The 19,771-nt window shown below is 50.4% G+C and overlaps 6 protein-coding genes across 6 annotated transcripts; 2 read left to right on the top strand and 4 right to left on the bottom strand.

Moving 5' to 3' along the window:
- Window positions 1-286: 286 nt before the first annotated feature.
- Window positions 287-790, top strand: ARB_02045 (uncharacterized protein; the record flags this gene model as incomplete). The annotated part of the gene is made up of 2 exons (XM_003011770.1): window positions 287-676; window positions 740-790. 2 exons carry the CDS (start codon window positions 287-289, stop codon window positions 788-790), a joined length of 441 nt encoding a protein of 146 aa, XP_003011816.1.
- Window positions 791-1,902: 1,112 nt separating this feature from the next.
- ARB_02044 (ARID/BRIGHT domain protein (SWI1), putative) lies at window positions 1,903-5,187 on the bottom strand (the record flags this gene model as incomplete). The annotated part of the gene is made up of 1 exon (XM_003011769.1): window positions 1,903-5,187. One exon carries the CDS (start codon window positions 5,185-5,187, stop codon window positions 1,903-1,905), a length of 3,285 nt encoding a protein of 1,094 aa, XP_003011815.1.
- A 1,991-nt stretch (window positions 5,188-7,178) lies between these two features.
- ARB_02043 (uncharacterized protein) lies at window positions 7,179-7,930 on the bottom strand (the record flags this gene model as incomplete). Its single annotated transcript, XM_003011768.1, has 2 exons — window positions 7,179-7,342; window positions 7,534-7,930. 2 exons carry the CDS (start codon window positions 7,928-7,930, stop codon window positions 7,179-7,181), a joined length of 561 nt encoding a protein of 186 aa, XP_003011814.1.
- Window positions 7,931-11,015: 3,085 nt separating this feature from the next.
- Window positions 11,016-12,197, top strand: ARB_02042 (uncharacterized protein; the record flags this gene model as incomplete). The annotated part of the gene is made up of 1 exon (XM_003011767.1): window positions 11,016-12,197. One exon carries the CDS (start codon window positions 11,016-11,018, stop codon window positions 12,195-12,197), a length of 1,182 nt encoding a protein of 393 aa, XP_003011813.1.
- A 277-nt stretch (window positions 12,198-12,474) lies between these two features.
- ARB_02041 (uncharacterized protein) lies at window positions 12,475-15,780 on the bottom strand (the record flags this gene model as incomplete). Its single annotated transcript, XM_003011766.1, has 1 exon — window positions 12,475-15,780. The coding sequence occupies one exon, from the start codon at window positions 15,778-15,780 to the stop codon at window positions 12,475-12,477; it is 3,306 nt and encodes a 1,101-aa protein (XP_003011812.1).
- Window positions 15,781-16,415: 635 nt separating this feature from the next.
- ARB_02040 (uncharacterized protein) lies at window positions 16,416-18,149 on the bottom strand (the record flags this gene model as incomplete). Its single annotated transcript, XM_003011765.1, has 1 exon — window positions 16,416-18,149. One exon carries the CDS (start codon window positions 18,147-18,149, stop codon window positions 16,416-16,418), a length of 1,734 nt encoding a protein of 577 aa, XP_003011811.1.
- Between the last annotated feature and the right edge of the window lie 1,622 nt (window positions 18,150-19,771).

Raw genomic sequence — 19,771 nt, 5'->3', positions numbered from 1 at the left:
GGGAGACACTCGGCTTTTCACCAGCTTCAACAGCTCTCTAGCACGGCCAGCACCAGCTAGCAACTTCACACCTATCAATCAAGATGGCCTCTATACTTCCTGCTCAGCGGTCAACAGTCCAATGCCTCCAGCGCAGTTTTGCCTCTCCAGCCTCGTTTAACAGTCTGCTGCGAACAGCAGTCCCACAGTCGAGAAGTTTGCGTAAGTAGAGACTTGTTCCCTCGTGCCTCCAATTGAGCAATCTATACCATCGCAGCAATACAAACCAAATCAACCGTAACTAGCAATGGCAACATATACTAACATATCAGATATAGTATCACATTCTTTCCCCGCTACTTCTTCCCGCACAATCGTCACGCACATCACTCGACCATTCACTGCTCCCAAATCTACCCGCAGCCAGGCTAGTTTGCAGCCTCAGCAGTCCGCTCCAGCAGGACAAGCTGATTCTCTCCCACTCACTAATCTACCATATTTTATCCGCCGAACCCCTTCGAACCAACTACCCATTTACCTCGTTACCAAGGCCGGCGGAACCAAGCAGGAGACTCGACTCCGTAAGACAGAAGGAGACCTTAATGCTCTTCGAGATGATTTGGTGAAATACCTTGGCCTTGAATCTAAGCCATCGGAGGTATATATCAACCAGACGAACGGACACATTACAATAAAGGTACGCTGTTTTCGCTTTACTCACGACAGTACTGGATCATGTCTAACGGTGTTTGGTCTATAGGGATGGCGAAAGCCAGAAGTTACGCAATTCCTCCTTGATCGACGATTCTGAACGAGAAAAATCTCCTCTCTTTTTCCTGTCCAAAATGTATTATTTCATACCACTTCTTCAAAACGGCGTTTAGCGATATTTGATTTCTGATTCCGCATACTCCGCATAACCTACCTCCCTGGTCTGTTCTGATAATGCTCTCGTCTTTATCTGTTTCACTCCCTATTCCCTTCACGCTTAGCTTAGTCTGGTACGGATTGGTTGGTGATTTATCATTTGGGCATGTCATTACTGTTGGGGGTTTTCTCGTGTTCCTGTCTCTCATTTGAAAAGCTACGGACAGTTGTATAGTATGTATGTGTCTATGGTATTGTTAACTTGCTCTTTATGTACTTATGTGCATACATACTATAGCTGTGTGTGCTATTGAATAGGGTCTACTCCGCTTATCAACGTCAAGTTCAAGAAGAGAAATCAGAAGATGTAGAGGACATGCAAGTTAATGAGTAGATGGATTTCGATTAAGCTGCTCGAAAATGTTGTTTGTTACCCAGGTATGTGATTAGGACCTTCACCTTAACGCCCTGCATAAAATAGGTAGTCGAGATATACATGCAATGAGAAACATATAGACAAAGACAAAAATGGGTAGAAAGCAGTTGTTTGATGATATGGCGCGTTTATATGTTTGCATGCATGCGTACATGCTTGCTTGCTTTCCTCCTTTCAGTGCTTTTAATGTTTCTCAACTCCCCCCATACCATACATAAATACATACATACAATTCCCTCCTAGTCCAAAAGTTCAATCTGAAACATCGTCATTCTTCCCAGCAAGCCGAGCTGGTTCGTGGATATGATTTGGTAAACCAAATTCCCAACGACGAAAGGGGGAATGACGGAGAAAGAAGATAGAGACAAAAAGGTAGACGAAAGAAAAGAAGAAGGGAAATAAAAAAGGTGAAACTGAAAAAGATAATAACGCGAAACGAGAGTCAATAGCGGGGAGGGAAAAGGCGTTTGGTTGGGTGGAAAAGATTCAATGGCAGCCGACCGCCTCCTTTATTTTCACACGCAAGTCCAGATGCAAAGAAAATCTGTGGTTTGTATGCTAGCTACCGTCTGTCTAGCTCTTGATACAATGATGCATAGATCCGGGCCGGTATTTAGTAATTATCTCGATAGCCCTTCGAATTCGCAAAGCAATTTGAGCGTGCTTGGGTCGATGACTCTTGAAACCAATGCACCTAGTATATTCTCCTTCTTAGGCAGGACGTTGAGCCCCAAGTCTATACCGCCCTGCTTGCCTTTATTTGCCTTCCGTACTTTTGAGGCAAGTCTGTTGAGTATACCGAGTGCACGAGAAACAATGGTAGAGTAACCTTGTGCATCATCCTGCCTGGCACCAAGAGCATTGGGATGTTGGGGAATAGACTGACGAGGCCTTTCTGTACTTAATAGTCCAGCAAGGTGAACAAGACTAATGGCAAATCCGTCGTGGGAACATAGCCAAGCACGAGCAAATGAAGCATCGGCGAGAGACGATAGTACCTCCGCAGCTAGAAGACCTTGCATGAGGAACGGCTTGCGAGCTTCCGTTATAGGTAAAACGTTCCCCTTTGAGTACTCCGGTATTATGGAGATGGCAAGTGCGAACGCACGCGTTAGGAGATACGTTGAAATATGCGCGCCAGCCGTTGATGCATTGACAGAGGGGTCGGAGAAGATAGACTTGTAGAGGGTACGATTGGGGTCATCACGGGCTAACAGCTTAGCTAAACTGTCGACTGCTGCTGGCAGATAGCGATGGATGCTTGGCTGGTAACTAGGGAAGATGAGAGGTTCGTCGTCTGATGTTGGTGTGGTAGTTAAGGGTGCAAATGAAAGGAGGAAATTTAGCAGCGCCAGGGCCTCATCCTTTCCTGGTATATGTATGGCGTGGGCAAGGTTGCTGAGGAAGATGAGAACGTCTTTCATGAAGTCTAGGGTATTCTGATGCGTGCGAAGGAAAAGATGCCTAGTGCCCATATATCGAATGGCAAGAGCAAGGAAACGGACAACGCTTGGAGCAGAGAGGAGAGGGAAATTTGATTCCGAGAAGCTGAAGTTGCGCAATATGGTGGTAATACAGATGAGACGGTCGACCGCTCGATCGAGGGAGTGTTCTAAACTGCCAAAGGGTGGAACGTCAAGCAACGACTCGATCTCCTGGCGGCATCCGCGCAGTAGTTCCTCGTACGAAGCCAGCTGTATCTCATCTGATACTTCCGGTGAATGTTCCGCGAGCAATTCAAGGTGGTCTGTTGCTGTATCTAGCATAGTTGGAAGCAGATCATCGCAGTTTTCGAGAGAGAGATGGACCGCTGGTTCAGCGGACAGGGTTGTTAACGTGTCTAGGGCCAGACGAGTTTCAGAGATGAGTCCAGATTTGAGGCTCATCGTTAGAGCATGGATGTCGATTACACCCAACTCATGGAATCGAGGAACGGTGGGCTTCAGACGGAGTAGATCATCACCCAGAGGGAATAGCTCATCGACGATGACAGGACCATGGAAAACAGGCTCAGGGAAGGTTAGAGGTGTATACTCCTCCGGTATTGGTTGCTTGAAAGTGTACGTTGGTGGAGCAAACGCATCTTCTTTCACAGAGGGAGAGGCTATGCTCTGGCCATTGGGAGACATAGACAGAGACTCTGCGTGACTCAACCCAGAGTGTTGCTGTAGCTTAGGCTTGCTAGGTGTTGAGTAGCCGTTCATAACTTGAGGTGGCTGCTGCTGCATTGACGGTTGCATGAACCCCTGTGCTGGCGCTTGTGCTTGGACCTGAGGGTCAAAATGGCTATTCATTGGCTTGACAGGAGACATTATGTCATTCTGAGGCTGCATCGGCATTTGGATCTGCGGCTGCGGTTGTGACTGGTCGCCTGGTTTCTGGTGTGTAGAGAGCCAGGCCTGTTCGTAGGCGGCAAGGTTACGGTAATAGTGATCCCGTATCTCTCGTGCAGCTGTGGGATACTGCATAGCGGGAAAATGCAGCTGTTGAGCGACGACTGGCCATGAATTAGTATTGGTAACCTTTTGGGAACCGCCTAGCTTCATGACAGTCGCGTAGAGCTGCATAAGGACAATGGGTCGTCCGCACACGAGAGGAGAGGGATCAAGCGGTAGTCGTCGAGGAATCATAAATTTCTGCAGCACGCGAAGGAATCCTTCTGGTGTGGTAGGTTTGGCCATAGCCTGTGCTTGAGCCTGGGCCTGGGCCTGAGCCTGAGCCTGAGCCTGAGCTTGAGCTTGAGCTTGAGCTTGTTGTTGAGCTACAACCTGGGCCTGTTGCTGGGCAGCTTGAACGGCTTGCTGCTGTACGGCATGCTGTTGTGCCTGTTGTTGTGCCTGCTGCTGTTGTATGTGGCGCATAGCAGCCATCTGGCTCTGCTGTTGGCTCGACATTTGCTGGCCTGGCATTCCAGGTGGTACCTGTTGTTGTTGTTGCTGCTGTTGTACTTGTTGTTGCTGTTGCTGGCGCACCTGGTTAGCCATGTGCATCTGATACATCTGCTGACGCGCGGCCATCTGTTGAGCATGCGAAGGATATCCAGGCATCATAGGGTTCTGGTTTGGAGTCTGTTGGACTTGACCTGGATAAGGCGGGCCTGGAGGGTAGGAGGTGGGAGCTTGAGGGGTGGCAACACGGCTTCCGTGGTCAGATGAAGGCTGGCCGGGCTGTACCGCAGCACTGGGGAAAGGGGAAGGAGAGGTAGTTTGTACTCTCTGCGCATCAAACTCCTGTGGCACTGGAGACGGGCTAGCTGTCGAAGAGGCTGCCTGCTGAAAACCCGGGTGAAAAGCAGGAGCAGGGCCACCGGGAGCCGCACCAGGTGCGGGAGGAAAATGAGAAGCTCCGTTGGCATTAACAACAGCTGCTCCGCCGCCTACGGGAGTTTGCTGCTGCTGCTGTTGTGGTTGTTGCTGCTGTGGTTGTTGATAGCCTGGATAAGCGCCATGTTGCGGTGTCTGGGAGCGCGAGACGGCAGTTGGGGGAATCCCTCCTGGTACCTGACGAGGAGACGAGACGAGAAAGCCATCATCTGGTCGCGATCGTTTCGACGGGACGACGGAGTTTGGCGGGTGGAATCCAGGAGACATGCGCGATGCCGGCGAGGGAGTTGCGCCATTGAACATGCGCGTGAACTGGGGAGTGTCCGACGGCGCGGGAGATTGAGACTGCGGCTGAGACTGAGGCGGCTGTTGCTGTTGCTGTTGCTGCTGCTGCTGCTGCTGCTGCGATTGAGGCTGCAGAAAGGCCATGGAGGGATCTATGGTGGCCGGCGCGGGTGGAGGAGGATGGGGGGGGTTGGCGAACGCGGTCCCGTTTCCATGGCCATTGACGTTGGGGTTGCCTGCGCCGGGGTCAAGGGGCGATGGAATGGCGGGCGGCGTATCGTGGAGCCAGGCGTTCATGGCGAGTTAGACACCCATCCGATTGTGCCGTTTGGATAGCTGTGGGAAGCTCCCCCGGTCTCTATTTTTTATTTTTATTTTTATTTTTTTATTTTTTGCTGCGTGTGTTGACGATGGGATTTCTGGGGACCCGTAGGAGTGAGAGTTCCAGGGTCAAGGCCGATCGAGCGAGTGAGACAGCAGCAGAGAACGCGTGCACCAGGTCAGACGGCCCTCAGCTCGCTGTCCGGCGACGTGGCTGTGTGGGTGCTGTTGGCAGGGAGTGCAGGCAAAGCGAGAGGTGAGGTCGCGAAATGCCGCGTCTGGCGTTTGCTTCTTTGCGCTTCGATGAAATCTTGTTTCGCCTTTTTTTTCTCTTGTGGATGTTTCTGCAGTTTCCCAAAGGGGGAGGGCGGTGAGAGGGTCACGTGTTCTAGGATGAGTCAGCAAGAGAAGGGCGCAGGCAGCGCAAGCGGCCAGGGGAGGTCGCGGAGGCAGAGGCGGGTAGGGGAGGCTGGCGGAGCAGCTGGAGGGCAGAGTCAGGGAAGCAGAGGCAGCGGGAGGACAGGAGGGATCGCCAGAGCGAGAGGTGAAGCCGGAGGGAAGACAAGCTAAGCGCCAGGCGCGAGTGAAGGGAAGGGCGTCACCGTCACGTCTGGCGGCATATCAGGATCGGGGCGGGTAGGGGAAGAGGCTGAAAAAAGGGGGCCCAGACGTGCTGACTTACGCCTTGACTAACGCTACCTTGACTGCTTGCGACGCTTCCAAGGGCCGGACGAGACAGCAGACCGAGCAGACGGCGAGTAGGAGAAAAGAGCGTCGTGTTAGGGGACGGACGGGACGGGCGGAGCATGCATGGAGTTCCCAGCCTTCACTCTCTGTACGCTGAGATAGGCATACGTCACGTCGGGTGCTTGGAGACGCAAGAGGCGGCGGAATCTATGCTCCCGGGCAGAGAGAGATACGTCTATATGCCTATCACAAGCGACGCTTCTTTCTTCCTCTCGTCTCTTTTCTCTTCGTCGCTTTCGCTGCCTTTTTTGCTTCTTTCTCGCCGCCCATCCCCTTGATTACTAAGATTATATTCACGTGATGCCGTTTCCTTTTGATAGGAGACACTACTGGGTTTTGATCCATCCATTATTAATTAATATTAGAATAAATAAGAGACATCTAGAGAGTTGACCAACTACGTCCACGAAGATAGCGAGAGGTAGGGTACGTAAAGAGTCGCGAGAGAGTCCGGGTGTATCTGTCTGTTCGCCGGCGACCAGTAGTAGTGGGAATCTTTCGTTGGGCTCTCTTCGGTGTGGTGCAAACGTCCTTCTCCCGCTGATCACTCGCACACTGTGAACACAACCCATCAACTCGAACATCCAGGATATTTCGTCGCGCTGATGTCCTGCATAAACGGATTCTGCCGTTCGGGCTTCTTGTATTACAGCACATATGTCGAAGCTTCGCGAATTTATGGCCGCATTTCGCTGAATAAATTTCATACCACCCACACGGGCAGTTGGTTCGCTTGTCAATAACGCCGTGTTCGGCGATGTATGTGCGTATATCTTTTCGGTCGATAGTCCTGGATTCGTCGTCCCCTAATGTGGGCATGTTGATGGGTAGAGAGAGGGAAGTTAGGTGGGAGTCATTATTCCTTGCAACTGAAAGATGGCCCCTGGTGAATATTTATAGACGTCAGCCCGTTGGCTGCTACGCACGGCGGCTACAGGAAACATGTGTATCTGCCTGATCTAATAATATATTCTCTTGGTTCCAGGATATGCATGTTTAGTTACCGGTTAGCTCATCACGCCTAATCGCCCATTTAACTGCCCGGCTCCCGTAACTTTTATTCCTGTTCTCCTTTTATTTTCATCTCCCCACTAGTTATTTATTTAACCAGGTGGTAAGGTACCCAAGTCTGGTATCCCTAATGGAGACGAGGTCACAGCATCGAAGGGCTGAGACGACTTCACAATTAGATTGGCTATTTCGTATGCTGTAAGGCGTAGTTATGTGTTGGTAAAATGCTTGGATAGCTTATAGTTTCCCCTGAAAACGCACATTGGCAATTTCCAGTAAATAGTTTCTATAATATATATATATATATCAAGGCCAGGCTGGCATGGCAAGGGTTCAACGTCGGAAGTAAAAGGACGGGGAAAGAAAGGGCCAACTACCCGGCGTCACGCTCACACATATAACATAGACGTGGAATCTTGACCTCGTCGATAACATTCCGTCGAGCTGGCGATTTGCAAAAAACCTCCAAACATGACTTGGTCATTTTAGCTCCGCAACAATGTCGGTATCGATTGTATTCGTGGGTGCAGATTGCCGAGTGGAAGACGTACCATCCACACGTACATCCCGTCCTTGGGTCAATACGGAATCCCTTGTTTTTCGCGAGATACGGCAATATCTCATTAGGCTGGATGTATTGTAAGGGAGGCTCGGGACTTTCCCTCTCGGGCTCAACGTTTTTGGGTGTCGACGGTGTAGGCACAGGAGGCTGGACGCAGACATTCTCAGAGATGTATGTGCTTGTGTCGTTAAGCGATGCTTGAGTTACTTTCATATCTTTGGATGCGGCCTCTTGACGACGCCGCTCATCTTCACGTTCGATTTTCTTGGATTTGGATTGTCGTTCCTGGAATTGTCTAAACCTTGAAAGTTTGGATTTTGCAGTTTTGTATTTCGTTATCCTGTTGCTTTCTCCCTTGATTTTGGTAATTCGAGGTTTTCCTTTTCTTGTTTCGGCCATGTCCCGTCGTAGAACGAGCGGGAATAAGTACCAGAGAAGTATATACAGTATTTAATTAAATCAATAATGTAGAGTATAGTATATAGCCAGCCAGCAACTTTAATATATGTAGTTAGTTATGCGAACGAAGAGGTTTAGAGAATGCAGCTGAGCAAACGACAACCAGTTAACTAGAGTTTAACCATGCAATGCAGGCCAAGTAACTAACTAATGAGCACGGAGGTAAATGATTAACTATTCATGCATGGAAGTCCAGAGAGTGGCTTGATTCAGTATCTACACCCACGGTAGTGCTGGCTCAATCAGTATAAAATACCTTGGATTGCAATAAAGATGTTTTATCTGTCGCAGTGAGTTATAAGTAGTCGACGAGAGACTAGCCAATGGTCCAATAATAGCCATCAAGTATATATACCAAGGTCCTGAATACAAATGAGCGAATCAGTAGTTATTCGTATATAGAAACCAATAAGCCTCTTTAGATAAGTAGTTAGATGACTATTAACTGGTTAGTCAATGATTAAACAAAGTAGCGAGTGGATAGAAGGAAATAAGAAAATACTAAAGTTTATCTCTACGACCGCTACCAATATTCTAGCTAATACGTTGTACAACAACCCATGGAAATATTACACTTTTAGATCCAAGACCAATTCAATAGCCAGCTTGTGGGATGTTAATTGCATATAGAATTCAATGAGTGATTTAGTATATATTGAGTGGATAAGGAGCCTTATAATATAAAAATCGACGCTGAAGCAGGGGACAATATATAGCAATGTATAACAAGATAAAATAGGGATGGATGGGACTGTGAGCTGGAAAAAAAAAAAAAGAAAAACAAACAAACAGGGGCTTAGGGCAATGATGCAATAAGTACTAAAAGAGGGATGGGGAGGGGGAAGGAGGAAGGAGGAACCTGAGGAATGTAAGAATGGGGTTGCTAAACATAGGGGATTGCCGGCATCAATGAAAATACAGCTGAGTATGTCAAAAATGAGAGGAAGTAGAGGAAATAAGCGGATGAACAATATATGAGATAAGCAACCGCAAATGCTAGCCTAGCGGAAGATTGTCCACGTGGTCTCCAGGAACCTAGTAACTGAACAATTTTATGACATAGACGTTGAGATTGAAGCCATATAAACGTCCGTTGCGAAGAAAGGAAGCCGTTTTCGGAGACACCAGTTGATTGTCAGTGGTTGGCGGTTGAGGGCACTCGTATATTGAGACGGTTTTATATTTTTCCATGTAGAGTGTGATTGGAAGTAAAGGTAAGTGACCGGTATGTTGCGGTAAGAACGGTGGTGGTGAAGCGCCGAATTCGTCTAATGGCAATGTTTGCATGGGACGTTCACGCGAGCGGTCATCAAATACTCTTTCACCGGATACTTGCAGAATATACTGTTATTGGTACTTAGGCTCGCGGATTTTCCACAGTGATGGGCATATCTCTGGACTTCATGGCCACAAACGGACGAGTAGAATACATATCGTCCACATGTACAGCTTTGATTGATAAAACGTGTGTCATACCGAGGATTGTTCTGGGTATAAACAGGAATGTCGGTGGTTGTAATGATCTGTTGCTGATTCATAGTGCAAGATGATGTTGATATTTTCTGGGGGAGCGGACAAGATAGAGAGACACAAAGGGATGAATTGAGTATTTTCAGGAGAGATATATTGAGGATCTGATTGAATGTGGATTAGGGGGCTTAGAAGTGCTTGATGATGATGAGCAAGAGAAAAAACCGTGGGAAAGAAAGCACGCTTTATAGAAGTGTACGTGTAGTAGTAGCAGAGAACAATTCCGGATATGATGGGCCAAAGCAATGCTTCATGGTGATCTGCTGCTGCTGCCTAGAGTATGTCAACCGACTGCCCGAGGAATAGTAAGAGAGAGAAGCTGGTGGAAAGAGAACAGGGAGACTATCCAATGAATGGACCTTTCCAAGCGCCTTCTTCCATCGTGCTGTACATAGCTGCCTGGGGCGGAGCATTACCCCGGCATAAACATGGTATCATGTCGCCCAATCTATCTGAGTCATTTGCAGCATCCCGGGCTGGTTCTCGAGTTCTTTGCGGCGCATCCGCGGGAAGCAAGCAACATAGATCTAGTCGGAGTTGTGTGAGGCAGGAATGACTGGCTAGGAGTTGCCAAATCGCATCGGCCCTAAAGTATAGGTATCTTTGAGGAGGCATGGGTTATAGAGACGGGTATATGTTATGCGCTGTTAGGCACGCAGCTAACTGGACTTCCGGGCCGTCTCACTTGCCGCTGAAGTAGGTATTGATGCGAGACTGCATTAATGTTGGTTTCTCTGGCCAGTAACGTCTTGCATGAAGTTTCATGATCAGCAATTGAGCCATCCTCAAGTAATGAGTTTTTAAGCGCCGTTGTGGGCCTCGTGAGATGACTCGGGGTTCATTCAGCCAGCGGAAAGCCATATTGAGACTTTCCAGGAGATATGTGGTGTATGAGCGAGGTTGTTATGTCAAATGTTACGAGTGCATGGTTTCTATTTTCAGTGAACCTGATATAGTTATTCGTGGCACGAATGGAGGACGCTTTGACAGCAGTGGGGGCCAAAGTTAAATTCCGGCTAAAGTTTAGTTAACTCAGTTAGTTAACGACGAACCGGGGGCTGTCACCAGCGATGAGCCTTATTGGCAGGGCGGAGCTAGGCAGACATCCAATTATTATTGCCAACCTTGCTCCTCTGGACACTGCATTGACAATGGGGGGCCTCGGGTGGGCAAGCACGATGGAGTAATATTCCATTCTGACTAACTTAACGGGTTACTTGTTGGCGGTTAACTAACTAACTAACTAAACTAGTTATATCACCAGAAAGCCCCCGTCCCAGCCAAGTTCACTTGCGATTTATTCATCGTGAGAATCTGGACCTGTCAACCCGAACCATCATTAACCATTTACTGCACTTTGACTCGTGATATAACTAACTGCCTGAATTATCTGTTTTAACCTACACACAATACCTCCGGCTTCTCTCACTTGAGGTGAACCTCCGGCATTTTGAGCCAAATCCCCGCATCCTTCAACCGCCTGCACATTCCCAGAATGATCGATTCAAGAAGGCGGTTTCATTTCAGCAATGGCATGGACGACTTAGTGGATATGAAGTGGACTGTCATCGATTGGGATACTCGTCGATGGCTACAACTCATCGGCCCTTCTGAGCTACTGGGCGGAGATGATATCGAAGCGTATAGGCAAATCGCAGCCCGATTCGCAGACCAGCTTGGCCCAGACCAACACACCATAGTTGTGGATAAGAACGGGGCCCTGGAAAAGTTCACTCGTGAAGATATTACTATGGAAGTGCGATATCCTAAATACACGGGGCCTATGGACAAGAATCAAGTTATACGCAGGTCGGAACTTACTGAACTTGATAGGATCAATATCTGTACGGATTTGGTGGAGTACAACTCCTCTGATGGTGAGACGACTGGTGAACGTCTCGTTTTCAAATATACCATCATCGATGATATTCTCTTGAATCTCTGGCAGAATCTCCATATACTCAAAGGATTGCAGGGCAATGATCTCTTTGTCCCATTCCACCGCATCGTCATCGACGATGTGAATGAGACAATCCTCGGGTTCACCTCTATATATATGTCTGGTGGAACTCTCAAGGATTACCGCGGCACTTTCTACTTCCGCTGGTTAAAGCAGATCACCGATGCAATCGATCAGTTGAATTTACGCTACGGAATCCTGCACCAGGACCTTGCTCCTCGGAATATTCTGATTGACCCCACAACGCACGATTTGAAGGTCTTCGACTTTGATATGTCGGCAAAGATGGACGGGCAGAACGGACTGACTACTTCCATTGACGTTAACTCCGTCATTATCACAGTGTATGAGGCGTTAACAGGAGATGAGCAATTTGTTCGCATACCGCCTTGGGAACGAGATACCAGCAATATTGAAAAGATGGAAGAGTGGAGCTTACAACTTCCTCTTGAAGATGGATTTGATATCTCGGATTACAGGAAATATTTGAGTGAATGGGCAGCTGTACGCAGGACCACAAAGACGATAAAGCACTCTTCTGAAGCAACAGAGCCGTTATCAATACCAGAGTACCCCAAACTTGTACCATATCAACCACGAAACGAATTCAGAAATTTTGATGTGTACACGCGATCGAGAGCTGAGGCAGAGGAGGCCGGGGATTATGTTACACGTTGGGAGAGACCGGCGCAGCATGAGTTGACTACATCTAATTGAGCAGAAGTTGCCTTGCCTACTGCACCTTGGCCATTTCAGATTCCTACTAACGTTATGTGTTGAGAATATAGAGACGTTGTGATGTATTGTAAGGAAATAGCCAGATATTTCTATCAAACCATGGTATCTTTTTTTTCTCGCTATGCAGGTTCTATTTTTTTGTAACCGTGATAATCATACACATGCATTTCGTTGATTTTGTTCCCAACCGTAAACATTCCCAATATCCATTCAAACCAACGGTAGGGGGGAACCAATCCTTCATTCGTTTATCTCATTAAGCAGATGGAGAGTCTCCATCATGCTGCACATCCATCGTCTCCATTTTCTCCTTCATTTCTTGCTCTTCACGCGCAACCTCTTCCTCCCAATCTTCAACTACATCTTCATCAGCATGTGCATCAGCACCGTCCATTCCCAAAGCGCCAAATCGCGAGGCAGTGCCAACGGTTCGTCCTAATCCAATGCCGCTACGCAGTACCAGCTTTCCTTTCGGGTCGCTAGGCGTAGCAGTTCCAAATCCATAAGGAGAAGCTTCACCTGGGCTGCTGCTTGTGCCCGGGCGCTTTCTCGATACAACCTGTGCCCATCCGTCATTGGCACTGGCGGAAGATGCCTCTTTAAGAGCAGCTTCAAGCCTAGCACGTTCAGCGGCCGCCTCGCGTTTGGCGGCTCTTTCTTTCAGTCGTTCTCTGTCACGGAACTTGGCGCAGTCACCTACGCTGATTCCTCGAATACCTATTCCTGGTCCAGCAAGAGAGGGCGGCAACCAACCGCCAGATTTGAAAACGACGACATGTCTATGGGGTTCTGGGTCGAGACTTTCGGATTTGAAACCCCAATCTTCCGCAAGCGAATGGACGAAGGCACGGAAATTGGCGCGAGCGGGTGGGAAGCGAGCTGAGCGGTCTGTCATGCTACGAGCCAGTTCGTAGAGCTTGGATTCGTAAGTTTCCATGGTCGAGAGTGAAGAAGACGAGGCTAGTTCCATGTACATGTCAAGTGTTTCCTTGGAGTAAGGGAGGTTCTCCAGTGTGAGTGGTTCGGACGCTGTCGCAGTGCTGGATGGATCGACCTCGAGTCCAAAAGCAGAAGCAATAGTGCGGTTACGCTGGATTCGACCACATTCTTCATCACAGGGGAGAGATGATGGGGCTTCATGTCCCTGGCGATCCTTATCCTTGGTTGCACCACAGCGTTTTTCCTGTTTAATTCGTCCGCACTGGCAGGTGACTGTAATCTTTGACTGGCATGGCGTCTTCTCTGGACATGGGAACGGTGCATGACATGGTTCAGTGCAGATGTGGGAGCACTGCTTTTTAATCTTCCCACACTGTTGCTGGCAACTAGTTATAGAGTCTTCACAGTCGCCAGGGCGGTGACATTCCTTTTTGCATGTATGCGAACCACACTGGAGTTCCTGGCCGCAAACAAGTCCACATCTAGCATCAACCAGCCAGCAAGGTTGATTCTTGAGCACCTTCTTTCCACATAAACACTTCTTTTCCGTTAAGAATGGGCATTTGGGACAGGATTCGTCGTCTGTATGGCAATTATGTGGTGTCTGGGGGTGACCACATCGTTTGGACCGGCCGCAGTTGAAGTTACAGGCCGGTGGTCCTGTTCCACAGGGTAAGGGAGGGTAGAGTACAGATCTGCCGCAGTTGCATGTAATTTCGTGGAATATGGCTTCTGGACACCTAGCACAGGGACCTCGATGGCACAGCTCCTGGCACTCGTGGGTACCGCATTTGAGGAGTTTCCCGCACACACGCGTGCAGATATGCTCTGCCTCAATGTCATTTTCATCAGTCTGTCGAACGTTCAGGGACTTTAGCTTCTTCTTAGTCGCGAGTCGTTCAATGGCTTTGCGTTCGCCAGTACAGCAATGCTCGCCACAGACGTGTCTCCCGCAGTTGAGCGTGGCCTTGCACACGCGCATACAAGAAGGCGCTTCTGTCTTTCCCTGGTGGCAGAGGGTTTTCGCTGTAGTTCGTCCACACATACAAGAGACATCCATGGTGAGGTAGCATGGTGGACAGGGCCCAGTATGACACGGCTTGGGACAAGGATGGCCACATCTCAGGGGCTTGTCACAGCTCTTCTGGCATTTGGGAATCGGATCCGTACAAGCCTCGCGTGGCTCGACATCCATATCGGCGAGCTTGGTCTTCCCACAGGCGCAGTGTGAGACCATATCGGGGGCTGTAGGGCAGTGAGAAGGGAGTGTGTCCTGAGGATGACAGGATTTTTCACAGTGGTGGATGCCGCAATCAAATAGTCTGCCACAGACATCGGGGCAGGTGAAAGAACCTATCCAAGTTTCTTCCAGATTCCGGGACTCTCTTTCTTCTTCCTTGACATTGCACAATATCTGACTAGTAACTTTGCCGCAGTAACATCTTGCTGGAACGAGCTCTTCACACTCTCCACAAAGGCCTTCATGGCATGAACGTTGACAGATATGTTGTAGACATGGAAGAAGCTCCTCACAGGTATCTTTACAGCTCCAACCAGAGACGTAGTCTGTGTCTACACATTTCTTCTGGATCTCATGTCTTCCGCAGTAGCAGCTTTGTACAGGGCCCATGGCCTGACAGGGAGCACAGGGGCCAGCATGACAGACAGAGTCACAAGGGTGAGGGCATCCCTCCCTTGATCGAGAGCATGACTGGCCACATGAATGGGGTGGGAGGCCAGGGACAGATCTGATATCCATCTCCTTCTCACACCAACAAGTATACCCTGACGGAAGAGTGTCTTGAGGCAGGTTACAGCCGGGACATCTCCACTGGCGAGCAGGCGGAAGCTCGGAGTCATCCCCCTGCTCCTGGTCCCGCGGTCTTGTATGTACGGATCCTTCGTTCGTCGACCATTTCTTGATACAATGAAGATGGAAGACGGTCCAGCACTGTCTGCAGGACCAGACCTTTGACCTGGGGCCAAGTTCAAACGTGCATATGGGACATTCATATAGGTTGTTCGAGATGTCTTCGTGGATGCGCGTGGTGATGTTATCGGCCACCGACTTTGTGAGAGACTTGGTAGGTTTCTTTGGGTGCCGTCGAGGCTGTTTCGAGGGGGAGGAAGACTGTTCAGAAGGAGGATTGATAGCCTTATGGGGCTGTCCAGGGACGAATTCCGAGGCGTCAGGCCGTAGAGAAGAAGAAGACTCGGCTTCGGCACTGTGTTTCTGGTCTTGGGATGCTGCTCCGTTCGTGTGTCTCGAAGATGACGACTCGGCTGGCTGTGTCAACCTGCCACGGAACGCCCTGGTGGTGACTACTTCTGACCGGCCGGCATGAGTGGCGCCTCTTCCTCTCCCCCGGCCCCGTCCTCCTCTCGATCTCCGTTGCTGGTGTTGCTGTTCGTGTGGTTGTTCTTGCGTCGTCCGTTGCTGCTGCGGTGGCTGCGACGTCCCGTTCACAACTGCGTGCGCATCGCCTCTCCCTCCCCTGCCTCGACGATGAGATCCTCTGCCTCTCCCGCTGCCTCTATGATCTCCCTGAGACCTCGACGGGCCCTGAGCTCCCAAAGACGAAGCTGCAGATGTAGACGCGGGGACATCTGTTGAAGATGCCATGCTCGGATAGATAGCAACGTGCGCACCAGACTGAGGACGCGCGCTATCCAGTGTGAATCAAAGAAAGGGGGAAAACAGTTCAGGATAGTGAATACAGAGAAGAAACAGCTTCTTCTTCTTCTCTTTATCTTCTGTGCAAAGCAAGAGCTTGACCTTAACTCCGGCTGATGCTGGGCTGTTTCTATAGACAAGGAAAAAAAAGGGAGCGAAGTTCCGTCAAAAGGAGGCGACGGTGAAGAAACTAGTTAAAGGACAGAAAGAAGAAGAAGAAGAAGAAGAAGAAGAAGAAGAAGCAGAAAAAAGGAGGATAAACAGCAAAGGAGAAGAGCTTTTGCAGGCAGAGACAGCTTTGATATAAAAAGTGTGACGAAATTTAATGTTTGATTTTATTTGCTTTTTCTTGCTTTGGTGGAGAATCGAGTCGAGTCATCTTTGCTTGAGTCACTGTTCAATGATAGAATGAATGTCTATACGAGGCGGCGATGAAGGCGAAGGCAGGATAGAAAAAAGAATATATATATTAATCAAGACGAGATGAAGACGCTCATGCTAGCCAAGGTACAGAGGTCATTAGGTAGGTAAGTAAGATGGGTATGGAAGTGAAGAAAAGAAAAAGACGGGACCAAAATATCAAATCACGGTAGGAAAAGGACCATCTCGCCGTTATCATTCCGCTTGACCCTCAGCGTCCGCCAGAGCTGCTGCTCTTCCTCCTCCTTTCTCTCCTTCTCTTCAGCCCGGCTGCGTCCGCGGCCGCGTCTGCTGCCCCGCGAGCTCTCCTTGCCGTCCTTGTCCTTCGACTCCGGCGAGCCAGAGCGGGACGGGGACTCGAGGCGGTGGTAGCGCTTCAGGATCTTGTGGACAGAGCATCCGCGCTCGCTGTCAGGCCCCTTGTTGACCAGGGACAGGAAGATGCTGGCCTTTTCGAAGCGCAGGTTCTCCTCGAACTCGCTGTCGTGGCCTGCTTGGAGGCCGCCGTTCTTGTACAGGACCATCTGGCTGTTGTCGGTGGTCTTGCTGCGTTTGGCGGCCCCTTCGTCCGAGTCGGTAGAGCGTTTGTACTCGATGGCCTTCATCTTGCGCTGATCCTTCTCGGGCCGTTCCGAGTCGGAGTCTTCAGCCCCATTCCCTGCGCTGGCCTTGCGCCGGCTCTTGCTGGAGCTGCTACCCACCTCGGACAGCTGGCGTGTCTTGGGCCGTTTGGTCTTCTTTGTCTGCACCAGCTCGCGTGACGTCGAGGCTGCAGGAGCTGGCGCAGGCGCAGGAGCAGCGGCTGCATTCGACCCTTCCGAGGTGCGTCTTTTGGTTCGTACAAGTGCCTTTGTGGCCGGGTCGATAGTGGCGCCAGCACCGAGCAGGGAGATGAGCTTTCCTGTCGTGCGACCCTGTCCCTTCATCGATATCCCCAGTCCGTTTTCCCCGGACCCAACGGGCTCCTTGGTGCGTTTGCTACGCTTGATGGGGGAGTTGGGCTCGCCGTGGCCACGGGAGTGGTCGCTGCGGTACTCGTCAGAGTAGTCTGGCGAGACAGAGTAACGCATCATGCGGCTGAGGTTGCCGGTCAGGCCTGAGTGCAGGATGGGAGGCGGGCGATCGTGATAGGAGGTATGACCAGCTGCTGCAGCGGCGTCCATCATGGGGGTATCGGCCTCGTAGTCATAGCCGCCTGGTGTAGTCAAGTTCGCGTCTGAAGGGCCGGCCTGCCCGCGTTTCCGCTTCTTGTCACTCGTGGTGAGACTCATGTTGCTCATATTGCTGTCTGTCCGGTGACGCTCAAGCGAAGGCGGCGGACGGTTCATGTTGAGTCTTGCATTACGGTCGTGGAGCCACTGCTGCCGTTCCCGCTCCCACTTCTGCGCCGGCGTCATGAACTCGGCGGACGCAGTGGACAGGTTGGAATCGTGTCTGTACGGCGGTGCAGGCGGGATAGGGCCCGCTCCGTACGAGAAGCCGTTCTCTTCGTACGCAACATCGTAGCCGGTGTCCTCCTCCTCGTCCCTGTCGCCGTCTATCCGGGCGAGCTGCTTCGGCGAGTCGAAGATCGGGGGAGCATGTTCCACCATGGTCATCGACTCGTTGAGATTCGTCCGTGAGGCGTTGGGCGTGGTCGACTCATCGAGGAAGTCGAACACATCGATCTTCTCAGACCTTGGTTTAGCCACGGTGGTGTCTGTGTTTTTAAACGGCGGAGGACTGGGTGCTGGCGGCGGTGCGCCCTTGTAGTCGTCGTCTGCATCAGGCGCGTCCTCGACGTAAGGGTTGAGCGACTTGACAACTGCGTCCTCAGCTATGGTGACAGCTTTCTTCTTCGTGTTCTTCGCTGGCTTCTCTTTATATAGTGCGCCCTGGTACTTCTGCGCCTCGGTCATGCATGACTGTCCATCCTGTTAGCTGTTTTCCCTCATCTTCTTGTTGTTGTTGGCTGTCTGATGCCCGTCCCTTCGCTCCTGATGCAGGGCGGCCAATGGGGGGGGGGATGGTTTAATGGCAGGGACCGCAGCCTGGAGAAGAGCCACGCCGGCAAGACGTACAGTGTGAGATCGATACTCGGTGCCCTGGAAGTGCACCATGCAGTCCAGGCACGAGAAGGAGGCGCCGCGACAGTGGCCGCGGTGGGAGTCGAGCTTCTTCTTCGTGAGCACATCTCCACAGTTCTAGTAGGTATTTTATCCCAGCGTTAGTCGACTCGGTCGGCGCAAAGGACAGGCAGGGACAAGAAAAGGACAACTCACCTCGCATTGGAACGAAACCATCGCGGCGTTCCCGTCTGCTTAATATTAATTAATACGGGGCGGGTTTTAGGCGCTGGCGTCTGCGCTGTGAGGATGCGCTGTCTGCTTGGGATGCGCTGCGATGCGATGCGATGCGCTGGACCAGCGAGCAAGCAGGAAGGGAGCGAGATAAGGCTGATAAGTCTGCGGCCGCCGGGCTTATAAGGCGAGAGACGAGCCGCCTGCTGTCCGTCTGTCTTCTGGCGCCCTCGCTGCCTGTCCTGTCCTGTCCTTCTTTTGGCTCCTCGTTCTGCGTGTCGTTGCTTTTTCTTCGAGCCTCGCGACAAGAAGAGTTTTTGCAGCCTGCCGGGGGTGGATTCGGATAGGCGAAAGGCAGCCTATATTTAGCACTAGAGAGAGACCGGCCGACGACGAGATGAAGATAGGAGACGAAGACGCAGTCGAGCGTATACTTGTTTTATAGAGGCAGAGAAGAGACGCTGATATGCGATGTGCTCGCTGTGCATGACCTGAAACTGCGCGCGATGTTGCTTGCCGCCGGCCTTGCATACATACATATATATATATATAGATATGGGATATATGGGTGTCTTTCTATCTACAGGGGCATCGACACGGCCAGGAAGGTATTTATATGCCCGAATAGACAGACATAGCTGCCCATGTAGACAGACAGAAGGGATGAGATATAGCGGTAGACAGATATAGGCGCGCAGCGGATCTATACGACTCGCACCCTCCTGACCCCCTATCCCATGATCATCAAAGTCTAATGCGCAACACCAGACACCCTCGTCTGCGCCCTCCTACGCCCCTGTTGCGTCCTGTTGCGTCCTGTTGCGCTCTGCTGCAGTCTACTGCTGACTACGGACAGGCATCTTGTTACCAGATGCGAGGTCTGATGGCCGGGAGGTGGTGCCTGGTTTCAGGAAGCAGCGTCAACAAAAGTCTCCATGGGAGGGAGATATGCTTCCTTCTATATCACAATCCTTAATATACACACAGAAAAGAGGAGGAAGAAGAAGAAGAAATGAGAAGCAGTAATAACGCCGGCTGAGAATCATGGTCACTCGTCACTTGCGCATTTGTCCACGGGATGGCTGTGGCGATGCTGAAGACACGGGATAGTATATGTATATATATATATATATATAAAAGGAGGTAATCACTGGCGCTTAGATCAACCATTCGTGCGTCTGCAGGGTATCACTTGGGGTTAGAGAGATGCTTCCAAAGAGAGAAGAGAGAGAGAAAAAGAG

This window comes from Trichophyton benhamiae, assembly GCF_000151125.1.
Source record: "Trichophyton benhamiae CBS 112371 chromosome Unknown Abenha-G-c-62g06.r1, whole genome shotgun sequence".
Classification (NCBI taxonomy): domain Eukaryota; kingdom Fungi; phylum Ascomycota; class Eurotiomycetes; order Onygenales; family Arthrodermataceae; genus Trichophyton; species Trichophyton benhamiae.
This window is presented reverse-complemented; position numbering and strand designations above follow the sequence as displayed.